Genomic DNA, 25675 nt, shown 5'->3' on the forward strand with positions numbered 1-25675 from the left:
GAGCTGACGGCGCATCAGACCTGTGAGGGGGTCAGTGCATAAGAATGTATCATACATGTATTCAAGGTTTGGCCCACTACTCCTGTCATATTGGTGTTTTATTGTGTTGTTTTTACACAAACAGTCAGGAAACTAGTCAAATGTATCCAGTTAGACAAACACAACAGCTTAACTAACTAACTAACATTTTTTTTCAACTCAATTTTGCAGAACAGCTAAAATTACACTCAACCAAGAAAGCTCTTTGTAACTTACAACAATTTTTAAAAGTTTTTAAAAAATCTGCTTAGATGAACATAATTAGATATTAATTAAACATTTGAAACCCATTGAAATGAAAATATATTTCTTGATAAGTCGTGTTTGGTGCAAAAAAGAAGCCTGAAACAATTTTGTCATTTTATACTACACACATTTTGAGCGTACCCTTGACCGAGATGTGGAGTGCATCCTGGTGTATTAGCATGGTGCATAGTGAATAATTTAAAAAAGAAAACAATGGGCAAGGAAGAAAAAAATAGCTGTTCACCTGCTGCTCACTTGTAATTTATTACAAGAATGGAAAGAAAATAGTTTTATATTCAGAATATTACAGTATTGTAATTCGCAAATTTCAATTTTATATTTTAGATTGGTCCAAATTGATTTTCACAAAATAATTTAGGAGGTAAAACAAAACATCAAAAGCACAAAGTGATTTTGTTTCAGAAGCTTTCCAGGTGGGGTTGTTTCTATTTGTTTTCTATTTTTATTTGTGTTTCTGAATGAAAAAAAATTAAATAAATTAAAGCTAATATAATAATATTTTTGTTTTTGTTTTGATAGAGGTTTTGCTTTTCTGTGTAAATTTGTATATGACTTTTTTCATGTTTTTATTAAACATTTGTACAGATAAAATTATATTTTGTTATATATACTATATGTGAATACTGTAAATGTTCTGTATTTTGGTTATAGGAGCATTAGAGTGTTTCTTTTTTAAGTTTTTTTAATTTAAAGCAAACAAACAGTACAGCAATGTAGAACGACAAAGTGCTTTATCCACTCTGGGTTGCTTGAAATCGCTGTTTACTGTTGCAAAGCCACAGCTCCACTTGTACAGATCTCAGATAATAGACCCAAACCAAAGGGGAGACAACCTCTCCTGGCTTTTGCTCTCTTGTTTGCAGCTATTGTCCTGTTTGTAAGAAAATCAAGTTACAATCTCTCAGATATATCCATCACCTCACCTTTCTTGCTCACGATGGAAGCGTGAGGCGAGTCTGCGGGGATCTTGAAGAAATCTTTTGGTCTTCTGCTTACAGCGTCTTGAAGAGACATCAAGAGAAACTCCATTGATTTTTTTCTTTTGGCTTCTTCTAAATTTCTGTACAGAGAGCTAGCAGGGGGTCCTCCCTGTAGGTGCTGTTTCAATAGTGCCACTCAAAATGGAGTGGGTCAAAACAGATTGCTTCAGCGGAGGGGGGCGAGGAACAAGCCCAGAAAGTTTACAGCAACTTTTCCCTCACTCTTTCTTGAGATGTCTTCAGAGCAAGATAAGTTTTCATCAGAGTTTTTCACAAAGGCCAGTACACGTTTTTCTGCTGACACGGACTTGGAAGTGTAAATTAAAGGAAATTTATGTTTTTCCTTCATTAGAGAGGTTTTGTGCCTACTTTACAACATATTTGAGTTCATATGTCATGTTCACCTGCTTACTGGTGTTCCGATTAAATACCCTGTTTAGCATTTTTGCACAAATGCTCTTCGATATTAAAATATCCAATATATTTCAACTCAAACTGCGGTGCTGTGCTCCAGTACATTTAAACAGTTAATGCCCAGGTTAATACAAAGAAGGTATACCACTGTGAAGGGAAATTTATTAGTAGGCAGTCTTTTTTTTTCCATTTTAAAAATGAGATTACAGGTAAACTAAAATGAAACACTTCATATACATTTAAATCGTTTATTTAAAAGTACCTTTGACTGCATTGTGATTTTATGAAAAATTGTGCAATATTCAAAATGTTATTGGTATTATGTGATTATAGGTATTTAGGTTTAGAAGTAGATTGGAGAAAATCTGAGCTGCAGAGAGACGAGTGGTGAGTGACATACAGAGAAAGAAAACAACTTGGTTGCTGAGGTTTCAGCAGCTTCCTGTAGGGTGGTTAGGAGCAGTATGTGTTTAATTAATTAGCCCGTATGGAAGCAGCATGTTTTCATCAGGGTCTCTGTCAACTTCATCCAAAGCTTAGCAACCTTCTGTGTACTACAGCTCCTGTAATCTTATAGCGATAAACACCATGGACGTCCAAGATGTGCCTGCAATGTTTGAGAAGTGTGGAGTAAATATCAGCTGACATGAATTTAAACTTTAACGTAATAAAATTTTGCATGCTATTAATTGTTGTAATGACACGAGTACAAAGGATTATTAGGGCCACATTAAAAAATATATTAAAGAGAAAAAACTTGAAATGTGGTGATTACAGTTGTTTTTTCAAGACTGTACCCTCTACAAAATGCCTTGTGTGGATGATTTAGTGAAACAAATTGATCTGCCGTTTTGTGATACAACATACATCCTCTTTATTGCACGAGGGTGTAACCACCAATAACCTCGCATCTGTCCATTACCAGTCATTTCATTTCGTACAAATCCACTCTTCCAACTTTGTGTGGTTTTTTCCATCTGACCATTTGCAGCTTTCTGCACCATCTTTTCAATGTCCTTACACTTTATCACCGCACTGTGTTTATGTGCTAAAAGGGAAATTGTTTCCTTCCTTCTTACTAAAACTGGCAGTTTGTCTTGAAAGAACAACTGTAAGCTCCACCTTTTGACTTTTTTCTCAAAATAGATTTTTGATTTTATTCTCAGAATTTTGACTTTAACCTAAAAATGCTAAATACATTTTTTTCTTAATGAGGTCCTAATACTTTGTCGTAGAGAAGAGCTTATTTATTAATTAATTAATAAAAGAGTTCCATACACTAAAGTGTCCAAAACTAGAGGTTGCAAGACTGTAATTCACTTATGATCTGTTGTTAAACTATTACACCAACTTGCTTCAATAAAACATACGATTTTATTGTGTCTTTCAGGATGCCTCAATCGCACATCGTTTCCATGTTATGAGAGAGAAGCACCCTGAGAAGTTTAACAGCAGGTATGTTTCTGTTTTGTTCTTTTGGGCCATTGGAGCTATTGCCATTGGGCGAGAGGCATTGCACATCTTGGACCAGTAAATGGCAGGGCTCACCCGGAGAGACAGCCAACCATTCCCCGTCACATCCACATCTATGGCTAAATTCAAATCACCAATCAACTTAACATGCAAAATCCTCAAAGAGGGGCCCTGCTTAAAATCAATATCTCTTAACATATTGATCAGTGGTTCCTCAGTTTTTCAGCTGGACCACTATTTTGTAGATGTACCCAAACAGGCATTGTTTGAAACGTCCTTTTGTTGCATTGTTTTTTTGAAAATATTGACTGTAGTTAATACATACAGTTTGTTTTGGACGTTACTATGAATGGTAGAGATCTATTGTCTGATTTGGGTTTACCCAGCACTCTCTTCACTAACTTGTCCATTCAATCCTAGCACTACGGAAGTTTCATGGCCTCACTGTGCTCCTCCTGTTTCACTATGTGCTCGATTGTCTGGTAATTTATTAAATAGAAATAGTTCTCTAGTCTTTCTAAAGGTCTTTAAAAGGTTTTTAGGGTTTTTGTTTTTAGGAGAGGGTTTTTTTGTTTGTTTGTTTGTTCATTTGTTTTGTTTTTGTTTGTTTGTTTTTTGGACATTGGCTGATTGTGTCTGACACCTTTTTTCTGCAAAATGAAAACTAGCATCCTCTGAAAGACAGCTTAACAAAGAAGCAATTTTTTAAATTGTATCTTTACACACTTTGCGGTCCTTGTTCCCATTTCTTAAGCTAAGATAAAACAGTTTGACATAATATTAGGCATAATTATTGCACCAATGGGGTGATTCTGAGAGAGTTACTACCTGAGAACTAAAGCATGGACATGCTGAGATATATATCTTGGCATGTGGTGTCCCCCAGCAGTGTCCTCAACTAGAAGGAAATGGAAATGGCAAATTTCAAGGGTAAAAACTATCCACGGTGCAGGAACAGTATCTGAAAGTCAGGACCACAGGACCTGAGATATACATCTATCCTTTCAATTGATCCACTTACTGTTGCATGACAGTAATCCCCAAAACACACAAAAAAGCATCATCAGTCATGGACTGGCCTCCCCAGAGCGCACACCATGTGGGGTCATCTTGACAAAATGGAATAAAAAGCAGCTGACATCCAAAGAAGACATTTGAATGTCCTTCAAGAAGCCTGGAAAATTGTTCCTGAAGGCTGCTTAAAGAAATTCCAAGAAAGTTTGTGTAAGAGAGTTCAGACAGTGAAGAATCAAGGTTTTCATACCAAATTGCTACACCCATTTCACATTTTCCTTTTAAATACCAAGAAAGGAAAGGTGACTTAAGACGTTTGCACAGTATTGTTGATCTGTAGCATTGTAATTTAGTGAAGGGAATCAAGGGAAAAATCTGTCTCGCCTATTTTTGGATGGTACACCATCATTTAATTAGTGCGGCAGTGATTGCAAAAGTACAGGGTTTGTGATTATCTAGTATCTTGTTTATTTCTTTCTTGGAATAAAAGCTATTATGTGACATTGCAAGGTTCAAATTTTTTCATCTACCACCCATGTCTAACAACAAACTCCTCCACCTTTATTCTTATATATGTTGTTACAAAAAAGAAGGACATTATGATAGATCATTTCTACCAACAAGCTCAACGTAATTAAATCTCAACTTCATAAAACATAAAAAGAAAATATCAGAGAAATCAAATCGTGCATTTTTCACAGTCTAAATAAACCTGCAGTGCATTTGCAGAACCTCTGTTTGACCCTTTTTATGACAGCACAACATCTTCTCAGCAGGATGAATGGACAGGCTACATGTTTAGCATTTGTGATTACCTTGAGGAGATGCGTTCACCTTTGGAGATGAAAAAATGTGGCATCTATGTTTCCATCAATATTTAACATCTCCAATACATCTCCACTAGCGCCAGGGAGTAATTGCAGGCCTAATTGAATTTGCTTGGCTAGTTTGACATCGTGGATCAGTCAGACTGATGACACACAGCCTCCTAATAATCCCATTTGTACTCATTATCATATTTTACTCTGGCCTTAGTACAACATTTAGCCAGCTATGCTTCTGCTGCACGAACATGCAGATAAGCCAGTGAAATGGTCCAAGCGGAAGTGAAGATGGGTTTCAAATAAACACGGGCCTGTTAGTCAATGCTGACAATGATTACGACAGATGTGGCACCATGTTGGAAAAGAGCCAGCAAGCAAGAAAGGACTATATCAACTCTGAATTTCCTCATTAAACAAAGAGGGTGTTATGTGGTCATCATCCACTCCAACATGGTGCCACATCCTTTGCAGATGCTGGTAAATTATTTTCCTGTTTATCACACTCCATCACATTGTGCGTCTACATTTTAGGCATACAGACTGCATCGCTGTTGTTTTACCCCATCTTAAGCCCTAGTGAAAAATGATTGAGATATTTTAAGAAAATTATTCTGTCTGTTATTTGAATTCAATTAATAATTCACACAGGGGAATGAGTTTAGGATCTCTCTATTACACACTATCCTTGCCAATTCAATAATGCATGATTATAGTTTTTCAAGGTAGCATAGATTTTGTTAGATTTGTCCAAAGGGCTTATGTCCATTGGAAGTATATTGCAACTTATCACTGAGTCATTTTCCTGCAGCTGGAAGCTCTTTTTCAGGAACTTCTATGACAACTGAAGCAAAGGGTTGCATGTCTTGAGGGGAAGATTTCATTCCACTGTTATTAAGTAGGCGTTGGTGCAAAGCGAGTTAAAGAAGACTGAGCAAGTACAATGTGTTTAACAGTATTCAAAAATCATGAAACTGATTTAATATATTAATTCACTTTAAGGTTTCACTTAAACATTTGTCACTATACAGAGATATGTAATGATACTTACAGTTTGCTTTAAAATAAAAAAGTAAAGTGAATATACCTTGTAAGCAATATTTCAATAAAAAGAAAATGGAAGCATTGTTACTACGAAATAAGTTTAGAAAGATCCAATTTTCTTTTTTTGTTGTTGTTGTTGGGTTTCATATAAAATATACACACAAGCTGCACATGATCTTTAGAGCTGAGACGATGCAACATATGGTTTTCATTTCTGTTATAACTGATTAACTCTTAACAGATGATGTTTAAATAAAATTGAAATATTCCTTTTTCGGTGTTTAATATGCATGCTACATTTTTTATAGTATAATTATAATTTTTGTGATTCTTAAATTAAAGGAGTTCTTAATTGTCACTAAAATAAGACAACAAATTAACAAGTTTCCCACATGTGGGACTAATAAAGGTTATCTTATCCTAAAAAAATGATTTATTGTCCTTTCTACCCATTTCATTTTAACCCCCTTGTTTTGCTTTAATTCTTCACAGCAAATATTCGACAAGGTGCTAGAAACCTTCTTAGAGATTTGGGTCCATATTGACATGAAAGTATCACATAGAAGCTGTACATTTGTTAGCTACACACCCTGTGAAGGTCCTCTATTGGACTACTATCTGGTGACTGTAGATCAGCGGTCCCCAACCTTTTTTGCGCCACGGACCGGTTTATGCCCGACAATATTTTCATGGACCGGCCTTTAAGGTGTCGCGGATAAATACAACAAAATAAAACTAGTACCGGTACCAAAAAAAAGAAAATTTATTCATAACACACGTGAAAAGACCAAGGAAAACCGAGTAAACGATAAAAACGATAACAAAATAACGCTGAAAACCGATAAAAACCCTGAAAACTATACATTTCACACCTGAGCCTCAACTCTCGCGGCCCGGTACCAAACGACTCACGGACCAGTACCGGTCCGAGGCCCGGGGATTGGGGACCGCTGCTGTAGAGGGCATTTGAGTTTAAACCAGTTTAAAATTATTTGAGCTTTGCTCTGACCTCTGATATCAGAAAGTGGTATTTTTACCCAGAGAACTATCACTCACTTCATAGTTTCTTCTTTCTGGACCATTCTCTGTAAACCCTAAACATGGTTGTGTGGGTAATTCCCAGTTGATCAGCAGTTAAATAAATGAAATAGTCAGACTAGCCCATCTGACATTGACATTTGAATCTTTTTTCTTTGCCGTTCTAATGCTTTGTTTAAGCTTCAGCAGGTTGTTTTGACCATGTCTACATACCTAAATCCTCTGAATTTATACCATGCTATTGGTTAATTAGATACTTCTGTTGATAAACAGATGGATGTACTTCTCTTTTGATATCACTTTAAGAATACAAGCAAAATCTGCAGTTTTATAAATCCCCGGTTAATAAACTTCAATGCAAACCTAAGAATGTCGTCTTAATACTAATATTTAAAATGTAGCCATTATTTATCTGTCATCCTTTTTGATGCTTTGCCTTTGCTGTAGATTTAGTTTCCAGGTCACGATATATAATAAAAAGTAACGTATGAGACATCAGTACAATGTGTGAAGAGAGAAATGTCAAAGCGTGACTGTTTTTATATGACAGCAGTAATAGGTGTTTTATGAACAAAAATCGATATATTTATGTCACCGCTGTGACCTTACAGAAACTACGTGTTTAACCAGCTTTAATTGCCAGAGAAATAACATAATTGATGAACAGCACTAATTATAAAATGAGGGGATTTTGTTGATGAAATGCTGGGGTCATATTCTCTCTCCTTCCATTTTTCTCATTCTTTCTATCTCTTGTATTTGCACCTTGGGGTGATTACCAGGGTGAAGGTGTGAAGATTTGACACTCGGCAGATAGATTCATTTACTGCCACTGCCGGACCTGGAGGTGATAATGAGGTCGAGGATTAAAAGCAGACAATCAGTCGGCCCGTGACGAGGGCCGCGCCACCTCCTCCCCCTCATGGCACTCCTCCTCGGCCGCCTTGTTAAAATATACTGGTCCCTTTCCCCCCCATTTTTTGCTGATCTCCCATGTAATTATACACTAATCTCTATCTCTGAGGGGAGAGATGGATGGTGAGAGAAACAAGGAAAGAGAGGTGGAGAAGCAGAGAGTTGAGAAATTAATAACTTTGATTTTTGTGGACAGTTTCATTCTTTTATGCTGTTAACTTTTTTCATGTTCTAACCAGTGCTCAGATTTGGCATAACCCTGGTACAGTTTACACTAATATCATTTTTTTACACAATGTAACTCATATGAAATAAAGTGACAGCAAATTGAGGCAAAATAACAGTCACAAGAAAGGTTTTTCTGTCTTCCCTTAAAAATGATTGGTAAAAATGTTCTGGCTTGATAGTTGTACATTTCCTAAACAATCATCTCAGCTTTTTTGTTTTCTTTGTTATCAATTTGTAATTATTTTTCCAGTGTTTAGCACATTTTACTTATAACAATACTTATTTGAATCTCCCTACAGCTTACAAATTCTTGTAGAAATTATCTACCCAAATTGATATAAGCTGCTCTAAGACTTAATTGCAATGTGTAACACCAGAAAAAACAGTGCACAATAGAACCCAGTGTAATCACATGCGGTGTGATAGTCTTGAACCATTGTTCTACCACAACTATATGAACAATGCACAGTGCTAAACAGAACAATGTATTTATTGTAGTCTTGTTTCAAGCCTCATTTTATATCGAATCCACACATTGTGGCTATAGCATGGTTACATCTAAGAAAAGATGGCCATATAAACTGTATGTAAACAATGGGCATGTTAAAGAGTCCCTGTATAAGATACTAAACGGGAATCAGAATGTCAGTTATCAAATAAACTTCTATATTAATGTACGTGTGGATGTTTGGATGAGGCTTGTTAAATAGAAGTGTTCTCAGTAAGCTCTTTTTCAGGAACTTGGATAAAAAGAGAATGGTTGGATGGATAAATGGCAGTTTGTTGTTCTCTAGCTTTCAGGTGTGTGTTAACTCAATGCTGCAGTCTTCCCAGGAGTAGGTATTTCATCAAAATTCAGCCCAGGGTTAGATCATGTAATGCTGAAAAAAAGACAGCTACGTCTCAGGCCCTCAGGCGGCGTGTTAAATGTTAAGGTTCATGACAGTACTATTAGAGAAAGGCTAATATGGCTAGGGAGAAAGCCTCTTCTCTATGAATAAAACTAACAAAAAAACATTGCAGTGCAGCTGCGACAAATGAGACCAAAGTAGAGCTTTCTGGTGATCATGCACAGTCCCACGTTTGCAGAAGATTTATCACAGCATATCGGCACAAACACTTCATGCTCATTGTCAGTTATTTGGGCTTGTTTTGCAACAACCTGCGCACTTGGCAGTCACCGAGTTGACCATGAACTCTTTAATATACCGAAGTATCCTAGAGCAGTGGTCCCCAACCCCCGGGCCTTGGACCGGTACCGGTCCGTGAGTCGTTTGGTACCGGGCCGCGAGGGTTGAGGCTCAGGTGTGAAATGTATAGTTTTCAAGGTTTTTATCGGTTTTCAGCGTTATTTTGTTATCATTTTTATCGTTTACTCGGTTTTCCTTGGTCTTTTCACGTGTGTTATGAATAAATTTTCTTTTTTTCGGTACCGGTACTAGTTTTATTTTGTTGTATTTATCCGCGACACCTTAAAGGCCGGTCCATGAAAATATTGTCGGGCATAAATCGGTCCGTGGTGCAAAAAAGGTTGGGGACCGCTGTCCTAGAGTCAGATTTTGAGATAATCTGTTCGAAAAACTAAAACCTGATGGAAATTGAGTCAGCAAATCTGTAACAGAATGGTTGAAAAGGAACAAGGTGTTGCAATGGTCCACTCAAGTCCAGATCTCAACCCAATTGAAATGCCATGGAGGGACTTTAAGGGAGCTGGAAATAAATAAATGCTGCAAACCTCGATGAACTGAAGCAATGTTGTAAAGAAGAATGGAAAAAAATACAGAAAGCAATTACTTCATGTTGTTGCTGCTAAAGGTAGTTCTTCACATTGCTGAATCATGGGGTGAAACCAAGATTGTTGTGAAAACGTTCTTATTCATATAACTGTTTGTTAAATATGATTTACTTTTTTTCCCATTGGCATCGCTTTTCACTAGAACAATGATAACATGATAAAAACAATGAAGTCTCTGTGCAGCATTTTCCACGTTAATCAGATGATTTTAGATCTGTGAGGGAAAACATCTGATTTGGGACCTTTCAGCGTGAAAACTGCTGTGGCTGCAATGTTTGTTTGTTCTGTGGCATCCGTCATGGCACCTTGATGTTCCGATGATATTTGCTCTGCTTACCCAGATCTATTTTCGGTCCTGAGACATCTAACACCGTCAGCACACTCCTCCAGAGCCTCTCTGCCCCTGTGTGCCCACAGGTTCTTGCTGTGCTGTGTAACCATCCTGAGTTAACCTTTCCTGAAGGCACAGGGAAGCCCAGGCATGAAGCACTCTTTAGCATAATGAGTATGTTCATCAAAGCACTTCGTTGTGCTGGATGGGGCTGCTGGATTCACCAACGCACACACACCAGACAGCCCGTGTTAATGTGTGTGTATGCATGTAGGTGTGTATGCGTTTCCTGCTGAGCTGGAAGCGGTGCCACAGGTGATGGCACTATTACACACACTCAATTACACACACACACAAGCATGGTGGACCTCAGCGGAGGCTGCCCTCATTTGAGGATGAAATCATTTCTGCGACCAAAGTGTCATCTATAATTAATGACCATTTGTGTGTAATTTAGAGGGATCTCACCTGTGGCCCTGTCCTCAGCTCAGTGGGAGCACAAACAGACCCACACGCAACAAAAAAGGTATAAACTGAAGTGAACGTGCAGGCAAAAATGTGCACATAGGTAGCAAGCTTTAGGGACGTAAAAAAATAAATAAACAATTAAGTGATGAAATTTTAACCTGTTCAAATTGATACTTATACATTAAACTAAATCACATGCCCACCTAACTGAAACAAACAGCTCCCTGCTGATGTGCTGCTGATGTGTAGACCGTAGATAAATGTGTTACTAAAGTGCCTGAAGTCATATAAATAATATAAAATCATTAATAACAGTATTGCTGTGTTAAGTTTATTTAAGGTGTATAAAAACCCTACAATGTATTTTATTTCATCTGTTAAATAGAGACATTTATTTACTCAACGATTTTTTTTTATTAATGCACAAAATAAAATATTTAACTCAACCTACGAACACAACATAACCCAAAGCACTACCGCTGTTAACTTTGCTCATCTAAGTAACGTTATCTCCATTTAATTAGGGTTTTACGGGTTGGAGCATGTAAACGTCTGGACAGAAAGTCAAAAAGATTCAGCATCCTCAACCGGCGGGAAAAATGCTAGTAGTACAAAATGGGCAGGTCCCGAGTTAAACTTTTCTCAACATTGAGGCAAGTGACTGAAGTGACTGCCAATAACCACAAACACCTGGACAAAAGTACTGGGCCACACCTGTGTGGGTGTTTTTAATACCGTTAGCCCAGGTGTATAGCATGACCTAGCCATGCAGACTGTCTTTACAAACATTTGTGACAGAATGGGCCATTCTAAAGAGTCCACTGAAGTTGAGTGTGCTATATTACTGCATGAAGCAAATCTGACAAATTTCTTCTTGATATTCTTCAATCAACTGTAAGTGGAAGCATTTGAAACCACCATGGCATACAGACCTTGAATGCTCTGCTGACTCTGCTGGCTTTACAATCAGCACAGCTGTACACCAGCAGCTATTTGGCTTGGATTTCCATGGCCCAACAGCTCCTGTATGTGTAATGTATAGGTGGCCAAATACTTTGGCTATATAGTATATAGGTTTCCTAAGCAACCAGTGCTCGTAAAGTCCACTCCAGCAGCCGGTAGTTACAAAGTGATGCATGATGAGCAATCACTTCCTGCATCACTTCCTGTGTGTACACATGAGTTTAATTTAACAATGAGAATTTTAAAGACATTGTGTTAGCGAGGCCTGTCTTTGGCACACAATTAATTTGCTTTTTTTATTAACTTGTTTGGTTTTTTGGATTCCAAGTGAAAATTTACATCTATATAACATCCATCCAGCTATCTAGCTATCTATCTATCTATCTATATATCTATATATCTAGCTAGCTAGCTAGCTAGCTATCTAGCTATTAGAGATATTTCTATATCTACATAGACTCAGGAGCGTATGTTAGCAAAATGACACCTATTGCTTCTTCTGCTTCAAGTGTAGTCAACAATTTCATTTAAAATAAGTTTATGTCAGTTATCAGTGAATGCTGACAATTGTAAAGTTAAGAACCACATCATGTGTACAGCTGCAACAACATAGCTTTATTGTTTCATATTCATGTGGCCACTGAAATGGTGAAGCGTGCAGTTCCGCTTGCGTAACTATTTTCTGTGTTAACCAAAGAGATTTAGGATGTCTGGCTTATCATTTCACTCACAGCAATGCAAGATTTTATACATCAGTTGTATCACTTGTTTTTTGTTAAGAAAAACACACACACACACCCTTGAATCCATTGCAGTACAGCAGAATACCTTTTTCAAGCTGCTTGCTACATCTCTGAAGGCAAGAAGATGCATGGGTCATTTCTCAAACTGCCATTCGGAGTTGGAGCACTCCAGGCAGTGTCATGTTAAACAAAACAGTGCATTGATGCAATGCACAAAGAGTTGGTTATGTCAATGTGATATTTATCACCTCTGATCAAGAAGAAATTAGTGTGAAAATAAGGTCGTAGATCATTGTGGGTTAGATTAAGTGTCAGAGGGGGGGGGCAAAAAAAAATCAATGACCATGAGCTTCATGTTCAGTGTGGCCAGTCAAAAGTGCATCTAAAGGTGCTGTGGCCTCAGGACAGCAACGCTACACTGAAGCTCATCACCTATGACATCCTTTATTTGTAACCAAGCGGCAGTTTTATAAACATTGTTCAGATTCAGGCTGTTTTGTTGCTTTCTCCTTTTTTTCCCCCTTTTAGCTTGTAATGTTTTTCTTAAGCTCTTTTCTTTTTTCCTCTTAGTCACACAGTTTGTATTTTCCCTCCCTCTTTCAGTTTGGTTTTGTGATTTGTCTGTGCAAATAAACCACACTTAAGTCACTCTGGAAACCTGAGCCACTGTTTTCTTTTGGCCTGCCAGCTGTACGTACTACAGCTGATCTGACATGTACACCGCTAAAGTTATTACTGCAGTGCACTTTGCATTGATACACTGCAGCTACAATCACAACAGAGGTGCTGCAGCTACTCGGAGAACTGCAAACCTGCTGCACATGTTATTATTGCTGATGTTTGGTGTTTTTTTTTTTCATCCTTAAAATGCAAATTGCTCTCACCAGCAATATAATTTACTCCAAAGATGCCTGCAAGGGTTCGACAGCATAACATCAGCCAACATTTAAGTAAATGGGTACTTTATGTTTGCTTTTATTACACTTAACATAGAGTGAGTCCTCCTAATCCTCCTTACAAGCATCGTCTTATTCAAACGGTCTCCCTACTCTGGTCTCTCTATTGAAGATGCTCCTCATAGTCAGTCTGTCAGATGAATCCAGCGTTTGGCATCGGGCAGCAGATAACAAATGACAGGACGATGTAGCCAATGAGATTCTCCTAATTATCTAATGACCAGGGACATGAGGTGATTTGTTGCCCCAATGAGCTTGTTAGGTTAAGTGGTGGGCATCGACAGGGCGGTCAGATGTTGTCTCTTGCTGTATCTCTTATTAGTGTGTTTTGCTTTCCTGCATTTGACTGTAGTTTTTCAGGGTCACTTGCTATGAAAACCAAGAAATATTTTCCCTTTCATCATACTCATGATACAATACTCTTGGGATGTGATCCATTACACATACGATATGTTCCAGAATGATCATCTATGGAAAATCCCAGTATTTGTGTAACTGAAGATGAAAAATTACCCCCGAATAGGACTCACGTGGTCTGCTTTCCAGCTATATTCTCTTATATAAGTTAATCAACTTTCAGTTACTTTAGGTTATGCAGCAGTACTTTTTGTTATGCTAATGTTATCATTTGTTTTTTCCATCTCCTGCTCACCTTATTTGCTTTTTTCAAACTGCCATAGAAGTCCATATCCATATCTCGTCATAGGCCATACCATACCAGAAGGAACATGAGATACTGTTTCCTCAACATTTTGCTCACGACGAAACTGTACAATAATAATGGATTGCATTTATATAGAGCTTTTCGGGGCCTTCAAAGCACTGTACAGGCTGCCATATCGCGCCATCGGCCCCTCTGGCCATCACCAGTAGGCGGTAGGTGAAGTGTCTTGACCAAGGACACAACGACCGAGACTGTCCGAGCCGGGGCTCAAACCGGCAACCTTCCAGTTACAAGACGAACTGCCAACTCTTTGAGCCACGATCGCCCCCCAATGCAGATTTCAGATTCTGTTCTTTTATACTACTACTAATTTTGCCCCTCCCCCTAAAAAAAATTATCCATTTTTTTATCTGTCAAAAATGAACCAAAGATATCATGTTTGTTTGTTTCCGCCTGTCTTACTGTGTGGGGTACAAGTTAGCTACAAGTAACTAATAGTTATGATAAGGAGTAGGATACAAAGCACTCTGAAAGCACTTTCTTAACCCTGAAACAATTAACACAATCACAGTGATTCATCAGATTTTACGCTGATCCCTCTGGAGCTAGAAACTTATTGTTACAACTTCTGTTTCATTACTTAGTGATTGTCCCCAGAAAGCAGATTTTGGTTTCTTGGTGCATCTTCTCATTACGATGTGTTCACATTGAATATTAACAAAGTTTGTTTATTTGGTTAGTTTTAAACTTTGAGTTTTTTTCCTTTACGTCACAATATTCATATTCAACACTTCTCTGTGTTACTATGTCACAACCAATCTGGTGAATTTAAATGAGGAGTGATGTGAGGAACAATGCTGTGTTTGACACAGCATAAGCAAAATGTAACAGTTGTATTTGTTATTGCACTTTGTTTTCTCACCGTTTTCGTCATGCCTCCATATGTTCTACATTTGCACATTTTGGAATAAGTGCAAGGTTCTATCTCCAAAAGTATACATTTATAGAAAATCTCCAGCTAAGTTTATGGCACTTTGACACAATCTGTGTCTGTTAACTCTGTCTTTTTGTCAGTGAATGCAGTTGTTGTCTTCAAAACTCTTAATTTGCATTACTTCTAAATATGCCTAAATATGCCTTCAGCTACATATCTCTCGCTCTCTCTCTCACTCATATATGTATTAGGGGTGCAACAATACACAAAATTTACGGTTCGGTTCGATACTTTGGTGTCACGATTCGATATTTTTTCGATACAAAAAAAATGTTCATGCCTTTTTAATCATTTATTAAAATTATAAATATATATATTTTAACTCAAAAGTACAGTTTTTAAACTTAATGTTGCTGAAACAACAAAATAAAAAAAATAAATCTATCTGATTGAGGAATCACTCATCTTTGGAAAAGAGAGTTTATTACAGAGAAATGGCTCTTTCCAAAATAAAAGCTATACTATACGCTTCTTCTGGGCTATATTCTCAGCAGCATATTAAACATATCAGGTCCCCATAAGGAGAATCATCTGCTAACGGCTGCACGCGTGCTTGTTGTTTTGTCTGCTTCCACTTGTCTTTGCACTAGGATGATGTCGAGTAAATGTGCAGTCATATTCGTTGTGTTCCCACTAGTGCTGTCAGCGTTAATCTCGTTAAAATGACATTAACGCCACAACACTGCAAATCTCCATTAACGAGCTACCGCGGATCGCCCCGTGTGTGGGGCTGGACGTCGTCAACACGTTAGTGAGCTAACTGCGCTAACACACTAGTTCCCACCAATGTAATTGAGCATTGCGTGGCACATCCGACATACTGTTTTACTTTTGTCCATGACGCGCTTACCTTCTGGGTCATGCTTCACATGAAACCCAAAATAGTTCCAAACGCCAGATCTGAATGAGGGTGGGGGAGGTTCAATTTGCCATGTTGCAAGGAGAGCTTAACTTCTGTCTCGCTAGTTTGCCCTGTGCTCAGTGAATTTGCGTTAGGATACTCCGCCTAGGCTGCACTGTTGAGCGCAGATCCACTGAGCGCTCAACACAGACAGCATCGTCAGAAGGAAAGTTGATAAAAGAAATTAAAAATTTTGTATTGTTCGATACATATGCGTACCGAACCGAAAGCACTGTATCAAACGGTTCAATATCGATACGAGTATCGTTGCACCCCTAATATATACATATATATATACATATATATATACATATATATATATATATATATATATATATATATATATATGTATATATATATACATATAACACAGCAAAACCAGTTTCAGTACAACAGCAGTAAGAATGGAAGGTCCAAAACATTGCATGTAGTGTATCTGGGTCCATTCTCTGCATTAACCACAAGATTTGATTACGCTTTTCAGAGTAGCCACCTTCATTTGTTTATTTGCAAATTTGCACAGGTTTTGTTTATGTGTTCTCCTGGGCTTTCCCTCTCATCCGCCCAGTTTACAGACTCATGATGACAATGTCGGTGTGGTGGTGGTGGAGGAGATGTAGGAATGTGTTATGTAAATTCTCCCAGCATGGCCCTGGTCGTCCTTATACCTCTTACCACCTTCCTCTGCTTTCTTCCCTCTGCTATTGACCATGTTGCACATTATAAATCAAGTGTACCTTGCTAGTACTCTAATGAAAGCTCATTTATAAAGTGGCTAAATGGTCCTGACAAAAGTCCTAATGAGGAAATCAATAATTCAGTGATTGTTGCTGTGCTTATACTAATACGTTCCTCTTGTAGTGCTTTGATCCCAGCTAGGAGAGTAACATTTGTTACTGTATTCAGTTCTGCTTGTCAGCATTGTTGTAGTTTTTTTTCCTTTCCTTGTATCTTTGAGATAAATGATGTCCCGTTAGAAACATCAAAAGCTGTCTCACGTGTTCTTCAATATCCAATAAACTTCTTTTTGATGAGGAAAGAGTGAAGAAATGTAAAAAATATTTTCACTTGAATTGTTAATATGAAACATTACTCTGGTATTTGCTTGGCACAAATCACCGTGATTAATGAGAGGTTTGATGTTTTTATTGAATTGCTTGCAATGACCATTTTTTCTCCACCATCTACTCCACTGAAGTACTTTTCACTGAAGTCGCCAGCAGGAGGTTTGGTTATTTGCCAAAAAAAAGGAGAAAGTTGAGAAGAAACATGTTGAGTAATTTACCTCATAGCATGGTGAAAAAAGTTAGTGTTGACTTATTGTAAAGCAGTAAACAGAGCTGAATGTAAAAAATCTATGACCTAATTCACTGTATTTGTTTCACAGTGTCATAACCTTACATTAGCAGTGCAGTGTTTTACTCCATCAACATTTCCCCATAAATACAGTCATTGTGAAGCTGATGACCTGATCTAACAAGTTTGGCTTAAAGTAAATAAGTTCAAAGATCCAGCCTCCTCTAATTGCATGAAACCGAGCTAGTGATCAGTAATAGTTCTTTCAAGTCTTGTTTAAAGCAAAGTTGATGAATTCTTCTTGTTCAGGGGTTTAAATTATTAAAGAAATAAAATAAATAATGCAGTATTCAAATTATCCTTGACATGCAGTTTTACTTTCACCTGTTTTACACAAAGATGCACATTTATTAATGAAAATCAAATTACAATTACAGTTTTATTTTATTTGTGTACCTGAGAGAAAATACAATGCAGTATAGCAGTGTTTGGACAGATGGTGACTCAACCCTGCAAGGTCATTGATCATCAGCCTTAGGGACTGGAGTGTACACTGTAGGAAGCCTGGGGAGCAGCACCCTAGTCCTCTGTTAATTGCCAGGGCAGGTAGATTACCCTCTCATGCCCCTCCCTGCTCCTTAATGTTGGGCACGGCCACCCGAAGTGCTCCCTCAGATGCCTCCTTAACTAGCTTTGAATTCAGTGATTAATGAAACACATTATACTTCTTTTGGATTAATGGCTGTGTGGTTTTAGCAAGCTGTAAATGGTAAAAGTACATTTCCTGTGTAGATTAAAAGATTCTTTTTCAAACATGATTCAAGCACAAACCCACCTTTATTGAGTGGTCTTCTATTTTTTTATATAATCCAGTATATAGGAGACTAAAGACAGAGAGCACAAGCTTCAGATTTTGATGTGGGGAAAGCACTCCTGTGTTTCCTTTTTTCTCGGTCCCTTTGCAGTTCCTGTTGTTTTGTTTTTTTCAGAACAAAGAATAAGCTGTGGTACTTTGAGTTCGGCACGTCGGAGACCTTTTCGGCCACGTGTAAGAAGCTCCACGACTTTCTGGAGGTTGAGGTAACTCAAACCATGTATTTTGTTTTTGGAGACTTTTCCAAGAAAAGAAGCAAAAGCAAAAGCATATATTTTGAAATTTGTTGCTTTGTAACTTATTCTTCTTTTGCTCAGCTCTTAGATACGAAGCAATCATGTATTCTTTATTATTAAGGGTATTTCACTAGCAGTCAGGTAAGAATATTGATGTCATTTAAGATATTCTCGTCTTCTGCTGCTCCATAAATAGCACTAATGTATACTAGTTTCAGATTCACCCAGACAAAGTGTGGATGTGTGAAGGCTATCTGTGCACCTCCCCACCCACTTCTCACATAACCTTAGTGTAACACACAGGTAATTAGCCCTACACGACCCTGCTGTGTGTGATATTGAGTGATAATGAAGATGGTGTCTATACAATTCATCTTCCCTCTTCTCAGAGCTATCCACACAGTGCAGAGGTCTTCATTAATTAGGGCTGAGTAGTGCTTACATTACTGAAGAAGGACAGGTAGGGAGATGATGAGACATCCTTGAGTGATAAAATGCACCATTTAGAGTAATATATAATACAATATTTCTGGGTTAACACAGAATAACTATGAGGACACTTGCCCCTTCATGCTGGGCTCTTTTAAGCATAATTAAAATGAGGGCAGGATGGGTCAAGCAGTTAGTACAAAGTGTACTTATGTTTTAAAGTTAAAACAACCAGGTGCTCTGGTGTTCTCCCATCTTTCTAAAATTCTGATTCCTAGATCTCTACTTAATAAGATTAAGTATATATTAGCTATGTGCCTAAATTAAACCAAAAAGTGGAGAGTAAGCAGAAACTAAAACTTGTCTTACCTTAAGAACACTTTAGAAATAAAGATTTGATTTTAGGTTATAAGAGTACTATTTGGACATCTGGGGTTAATTTTGTAATTGAGCTTATTTCAACTCTATTTTTCTAATAAAGTAGTTTTTATACTTTACTGAACAGTAACTGAAAACACAACTACACAAAGTGGACTTCCAGTTCTCTTTCAAAGATGACCTCCCTGTGCTTACTAATATTTTTAAGAGCCGTGTCACGTTATGGCACAACAGCAGTATTGACACTCTGGGGTGAGAACTGGTTAAGAATCAAAGGTTCGTCTCACTTAGACAAAGCAATATATTCTGGTTGGGGAAAAACACTGTTTAGGGTTCATCATCTTATAGACTATTTTAGTATCAAACTGTAGTACAAAGCTTGTGATGAAACGGCTTGTATCTGTCCTTCTCTTTCTGTGTTCTTTTAAAAGTGCGATGGTGTCACTCTGGACCTTAGCAGTATTTCCTTGGAAGGCATTGCCATTCTCAACATTCCCAGCATGCACGGTGGCTCCAACCTATGGGGTGAAAGCAAGAAGAGGAGGGGCAACCGCAAGGGAGGAAAGAAGGGTCAAGACAAAAGGACACCTGTGCTCGACCCCAAAGAACTCATGTTTGCGGTTCAAGGTAGCACCCGAATTTTACAGTTGTTTACATAAATGCTGAAGTCAGTGTGGTTAGAAAGCTTAATTACATTACGAATCTAAACTCACAGAGAAAATGTGTTATTGCTAAATAAAATGCTCCAATGACCTGTGTTATATTTGGCTATGTGGCTACAAAGCCATATTTAGCAACATAGCTTGAAGGAGCATGTTGTAGCGGCTACAACATGCTCAATAGGCTACAATGTAGCCTATTGATTTTTTGGTGAGTGGCCACTTTGGTGTAGTACATATTGCATTAACTGATGTGAAAGTTCAGGCTCTAGCTGCTGGGCTGGGGTCTGCATACGCTCAGCTTTAACATCACTCTGGGGGTTTTCATTAGCTTTGTGTTAGCATGTTTTCTGTGCACATGCTTCCAGAGTGCCAACGTAGTGTTAACAGAATAATGTGGCTGTGTCTGTCTGTGAGGCATATCGCATTTGCACTCAACCTTTCATTCAGTCAAAATAAAAGTAAGGTTCATATCCCTATTCCTCAAAAGCTGTAAACCAGCAGTCCCCAACCTTTTTTGCGTCACGGACTGGTTTATGCCCGACAATATTTTCACGGACCGGCCTTTAAGGTGTCGCGGATAAATACAACAAAATAAAACTAGTACCAGTACCGAAAAAAAGAAGATTTATTCATAACACACGTGAAAAGACCCAGGAAAACCAAGTTAACGATAAAAACGATAACAAAATAACGCTGAAAAATGATAAAAACCCTGAAAACTATACATTTCACACCTGAGCCTCAACTCTCGCGGCCCGGCACCAAACAACTCACGGACCGGTATCGGTACCAAACGTAAATCAGCTGACAGTTTTGGAGGGTTTTTTGTTGTCAACCTTGTGTCCAGATACATGAAGAAGATGTATGAAGTAACACGAGTAACAAAATAACTGACTGAAAAATGTAATGTGATTACTATAACACATTATTTTGGGAGCCGTTACGCCCACTATTTTTTCAATAGCTGAACATTTCTGGCTAAATCTGTCGGCATGTTGTAACGTAATTGGTGAGTCATCAACAGCAGTCACACCTCTGCATGCTACATACCACGGTTGGTTTGCTTTGTTAAACAATAATAGTGCAAGTTAAACAGCTTTGACAGTGTAGGAGGTTCTTCTCCCTGAAGCCCACATCAGACACTAACAGTCTGTGTCCTTGCTCCTATCAGACAGATCAAAGACTAAACTTTGGGCCAAACTTTTCCTGAGCACATTAATATTTCACTGATGACAAGGTGAATCACAGCCAGCAGGTTTTGTTTGCAAAGAAGAGGTACAATCATGTCACAGTTTGGAACTGTCACTTGTGTATTAATGGTCTGTGTGGGCACCAGTGGACAGGCTCTGTTAATAGGAGCTGACTGAGTGGGGTGTTGGGCATACCCCTGAATCCATTTACGTCAAAAACGAAGCCCATCAATGGGAATATATGAATGAACGAAACACAATGAGTCAGCTGCTCTGTGGTAACTGGTGAAATTGTGTGAGCTGCTTTAGGGAGTTAATAGCAAAGGGTAGAAAATATCCGGAAAGCAGAATGTTCTAGTACTGCAGTGAAAAATTACAGACAATATAATCTTTCTTTCAAATACATAGTAAGAACTATATATATATATATAAATATGGCTTAATATATCATCACTGCACAAGTGTTTTCAGTTATTGTAGTCCTGTTGAAAGGGAATACAATTTAGTTTTACTTTTTGTTAAGCTTTACTATCAATATGTCCCAATTTTATCCATGTTTACAACATAGCTTGAATGACAACGGGTTGCTAATCTGTTCTTTATTGAAATCATTTTATTACTAATCATTGCTGTTGAGGAGGAATTCTTTTGTAGACTCACAGCCGTGAATTCTGGATTTACTTGGCTTTTGTATTTTATTTCTATCATGTCTAACTGTGCCTGTTCAGGTGATGCACAGTATGTTTTTTAGGTTTCCTGCTGAGATGGTGTGTTTGTACCTGGGGATGAAGTGGATGTTACAATCAGTGTCTGGCTTTGAGACATGACGAGCCAGCAAGGATCTCCAGACATGGCTGCCAGTGATCCCTTATGAGACTTCCCTGGCCATAGCACAATTTCTGGAAAATAAAAAGCCCTCTGTGAAGCACACTATGGAGCATTCATTCTTTTTAGTTAGTGATTCAATTTTCTGTTTCCTTTGGTGCTGTTTTGCCTTTAAAGATGGTTAAAGGCGGCACATTTTAAATTGGACTCTTTTTCACAGTCACAGCATTTATTGTGCAAAATTAATCTGTTTTATGTTGTTTAAAAACTGAGAAAACAAGTGAGAGACAGAGAGGAAGTAGACAAGGAAACATAACGCAGTCCTACAATAAATAACTGATAAAAAAGTCATTCTCCAGCACATTAACATCACCTTTTTGATGCTTCGAGCTGAGCATTTTCATCAGTAGGCTTGCCCTGTAACATACTCTGCTGTGTCGTCTTGGATATCAAACATAACCATCATTTAGAAAAGAAATGAAGTGTTGTATTTAATAAGACTTCTAATTTGCAACCACGACCATAAAATGATCAAGGACATGTTCACCGATACAACCAGACTTCTTTTTTTGGACGACCCCCTGCTGACAGTTAGAAAAATCGAGGTTTAAGGATTTCAGTAGACTTCAGGTTAAACCAATGCAAAATCATAATAAAAAGGAACCATGTGGCACATGTGCACTGCGAGGGACACATTTGATCAATGCAAAGCCCAGCTTTGCTATGATGAACACTCCATTTATCCCTGAAAAAAAATCAATCACTTCTGTGTTTGTATTTTGAAAAAAAATAGAGGCCACAGTCTAAACCTGGAAAGGCACTTAGTGTGAGTGGGGAGTATTTCCCTTTGTTTATGTGTGTCCATACCCATTTGAGCCTGTGTATTGATGCGGGTGGGTGTGTTTGTGTTGTCCACCTGTACTGTATATCTTAGAATAGATGCCCTTGTGGAAGGTGCCCTCAAGGTGAGCAGCCAAACTTGTTAGATCAAGAGAACAGCGTATTTAGAGGTAAACACACAGGAGTGCATTAGCCCAGAGGGGGCAGAGGGTGACGCACAGGACTGTTGGCAGAGATCATTTTTTGTCAAGTTGTATGTGAAGTTGCATCTGTGTGTGGATGGGTGGGCTGGTGGGTGGCTAGGGGATGAAAAAAAAAAAAACCCTGACCTTTCGGGAGCTGTTAAATCGTCCCGCTGGTGACGCCAGGAGACAAGCCCCTCAGGTGGAAGGGAATGGCTGCAGAGTGAATTATTTAGAATAGGGCTTCATGTGTGGGTGGAGGGGTTGATGCTTGGGACTGATCCCCCGTGACAAGCCCCATGAAGCTTTCATTGGAGGATCGGCCTCCACATGCCCTCCCTCCTTGTTCCGCCATTCCTCTTTAGTTTTACTTTCAGCAGATCGGCTGCTGGTCCTGCTCTGCTCCGTCACTGTCTGTCTTTTATTCCTCTGCTCTCACCCTGTCGCTCCACATGTGTCAGTGCAGCCACTGGCCTGGACAGGTAGTTGTGTGACAGTGACAAGGACGTTGTTTCTAATCTCTCTCTCTGATGGGAAGATGTGGCTAAGATTAAAGTCGCAGTGTGCTGCTTTTTCATGTCCCATACGGACACTGGTTCATATCATTGTTTCATTCACTATCACTTGTAGTGTTTATCAGTTTGAAACCCTGATTTCTTGACCTACGTAAGAGACATTGATTTGAGATTAAATAAATAAGATGATTTGGTTTATATTTGGCCATAGACTGCTTATCATGACTTTTTATAATTTGGCCTCTTTCTAAACGGTTCAGTTTTTCTCCCAGTTTATCTCTGAGAACATGTTGGTTTTTTACTATATTTAGGCGAGTGTGCTTTGTATTGTAGATCCAGGTGAATCATTTGAACTTCCCATAAATGGAATAATTGAAGGTGATTCAAGAAGAAAAAATGGAAATTCACAAAAACAAAAACACTCGAGATAAAATATGATTTCAGTCCATTAAGACCCTTATTGAAGTCGTGTGTCCTCATTTCTTAGAAAGAGATGGAAATATGCCTAATTTTAAGTTTTGCCTGAAGGCCATTTCTCCTCCAAGACTAGTGCTGTTGTACTATTTTGCCATATTTCATGACATTTCATGGAGAAGTGGAACATGGACAGATTAGAAAAGATTCTGATCAGAATCAATTTCCTTACAATTCTGAGACAGAAGATAGCCTCTGTAGTTTCAATCATTTTTTTTTTATCATTTTGAAAACTATTTTTTTCAACTCTTAATTTGAAAGAACAATTTTTACCTGAAGGTTCATTTCAGGCTTTTGTAAAAATGAGACCGAATGCTCCTATCAGGAAATATAATACAATTTAATTCGTAAGGGTAAGAGTTTGTTGAGTTTTAAACAGTTTCATTATTCTGTTTAGTTGTGCTAATGCACATATTTTAATTTCTTTGGACTGTAGATCCAGGCAACGTATCAGCATCAGTGCAAATAAGTGTACACTGCAAGGCACTGGAGTGTAAGAAAGTCTGTAAACTCATTTTCAGAAAAGAAAAGAAACTTAAGTTACAGTATGTCAACTTGATACATAACTAACATTAATGATTTGTCACAACCTTAATATACTGCGTGAGCATCTTTACTTTTAAATTAAATATACTTGATATACTTTGGTGTAGCTGACTTTAGAGTAAGTAAACTTAGAAAATGTAATTTTGGAAACTTATTTGGACCTTTAAATAAAAGTATCCAATCCAATCCAATTTTATTTATAAAGCACTTTAAAATACCCAGCACAGGAACAAAGTGCTGTACAGAAAATAAGTTAAAACAATAGAATAACAGAAAACAGCAAAATAAATAAATAAAACACATAAAACATAAAATTAAAACAGCCCTATATTAAAACAAAAACAAGATAAAACAGCATCGAATCACCTAAAAACAACTAAAATAAAAAATAATAAGTATCGGCTCCAGGGAAAACAACATCAGAAGGACCCCAGCCTGAAGCAAAAAACACCGAAACTTTTCGTCTTTACCAACTGTTAGCATCTACGACACGTTCAGTTCAAAAGAACTTATATGGGAGACAGATGTTGTACAACATCAGAAATGTAGCTCAGCTCTAACCACACTACTCTTCTGGAGTACCGTGCAAAAGATTTGAGCCACATCTCATTTCTTTACATTTTACTAGGACACGCCCTCGGCTGTGTTTTACAGATGGCTGTAGACATTCACTATTGTACCACTCACCTTACCTCCTCCATACATTTGGATTCATCTCATTTCTAATGGGGAGTCAGTGAAGAGCAGATAGATTAACTGACGGCCTATATCAGGTCTTTATTGGCTTTCAGATGCTGTTCATCTGTAGATAGTTGGAGTGCTGCTTCTCCTTTTGTCCTCTATTTTACACACAAGAAGGCCTGAAAGCTCTAAAAACAAAAAAATATAAAGAAATGAGTGATATACAGTACTGTATGTCACTGCAGCAGCACGATTTACAACAAGAATTCACAAAATAATAGGCTCGTTTTTTTCATCAGGGTTAGTCTTTAATTCTTTGAGACATCGTAAAAGTTGTAACTAAAAACAAATTTGTGTCTGTGAGTGTGTTTCAGTGTGTGTGTGTGTTGGCTGCACAGGGTCCTCCTGCCCTTCTTAAACCAGCACAGCCTTTGCATTCTTTCCCAAGCTAAGAGCTCTAGAGTATAATAGATCTTTGTAGCTCGGGGCAAACAGGAAT

The 25675-nt window shown here is 38.0% G+C and overlaps 1 protein-coding gene across 2 annotated transcripts in view; it reads left to right on the forward strand.

The window, feature by feature from the left end:
• The window catches only part of dgkb (diacylglycerol kinase, beta), an 85302-nt gene that overhangs the window by 51788 nt on the left and 7839 nt on the right, over positions 1–25675 (forward strand). For both annotated transcript variants that reach the window (XM_085176952.1, XM_085176951.1), the window contains 3 exons: positions 3091–3155; positions 18334–18424; positions 19693–19888. In XM_085176952.1, coding sequence (XP_085033078.1) covers positions 3091–3155; positions 18334–18424; positions 19693–19888 — 352 coding nt within the window. The remainder of the gene's footprint in view (positions 1–3090; positions 3156–18333; positions 18425–19692; positions 19889–25675) is intronic.

The sequence above is a fragment of the Neolamprologus multifasciatus genome, chromosome 11, assembly GCF_963576455.1.
Source record: "Neolamprologus multifasciatus chromosome 11, fNeoMul1.2, whole genome shotgun sequence".
Taxonomy (NCBI): Eukaryota; Metazoa; Chordata; class Actinopteri; order Cichliformes; family Cichlidae; genus Neolamprologus; species Neolamprologus multifasciatus.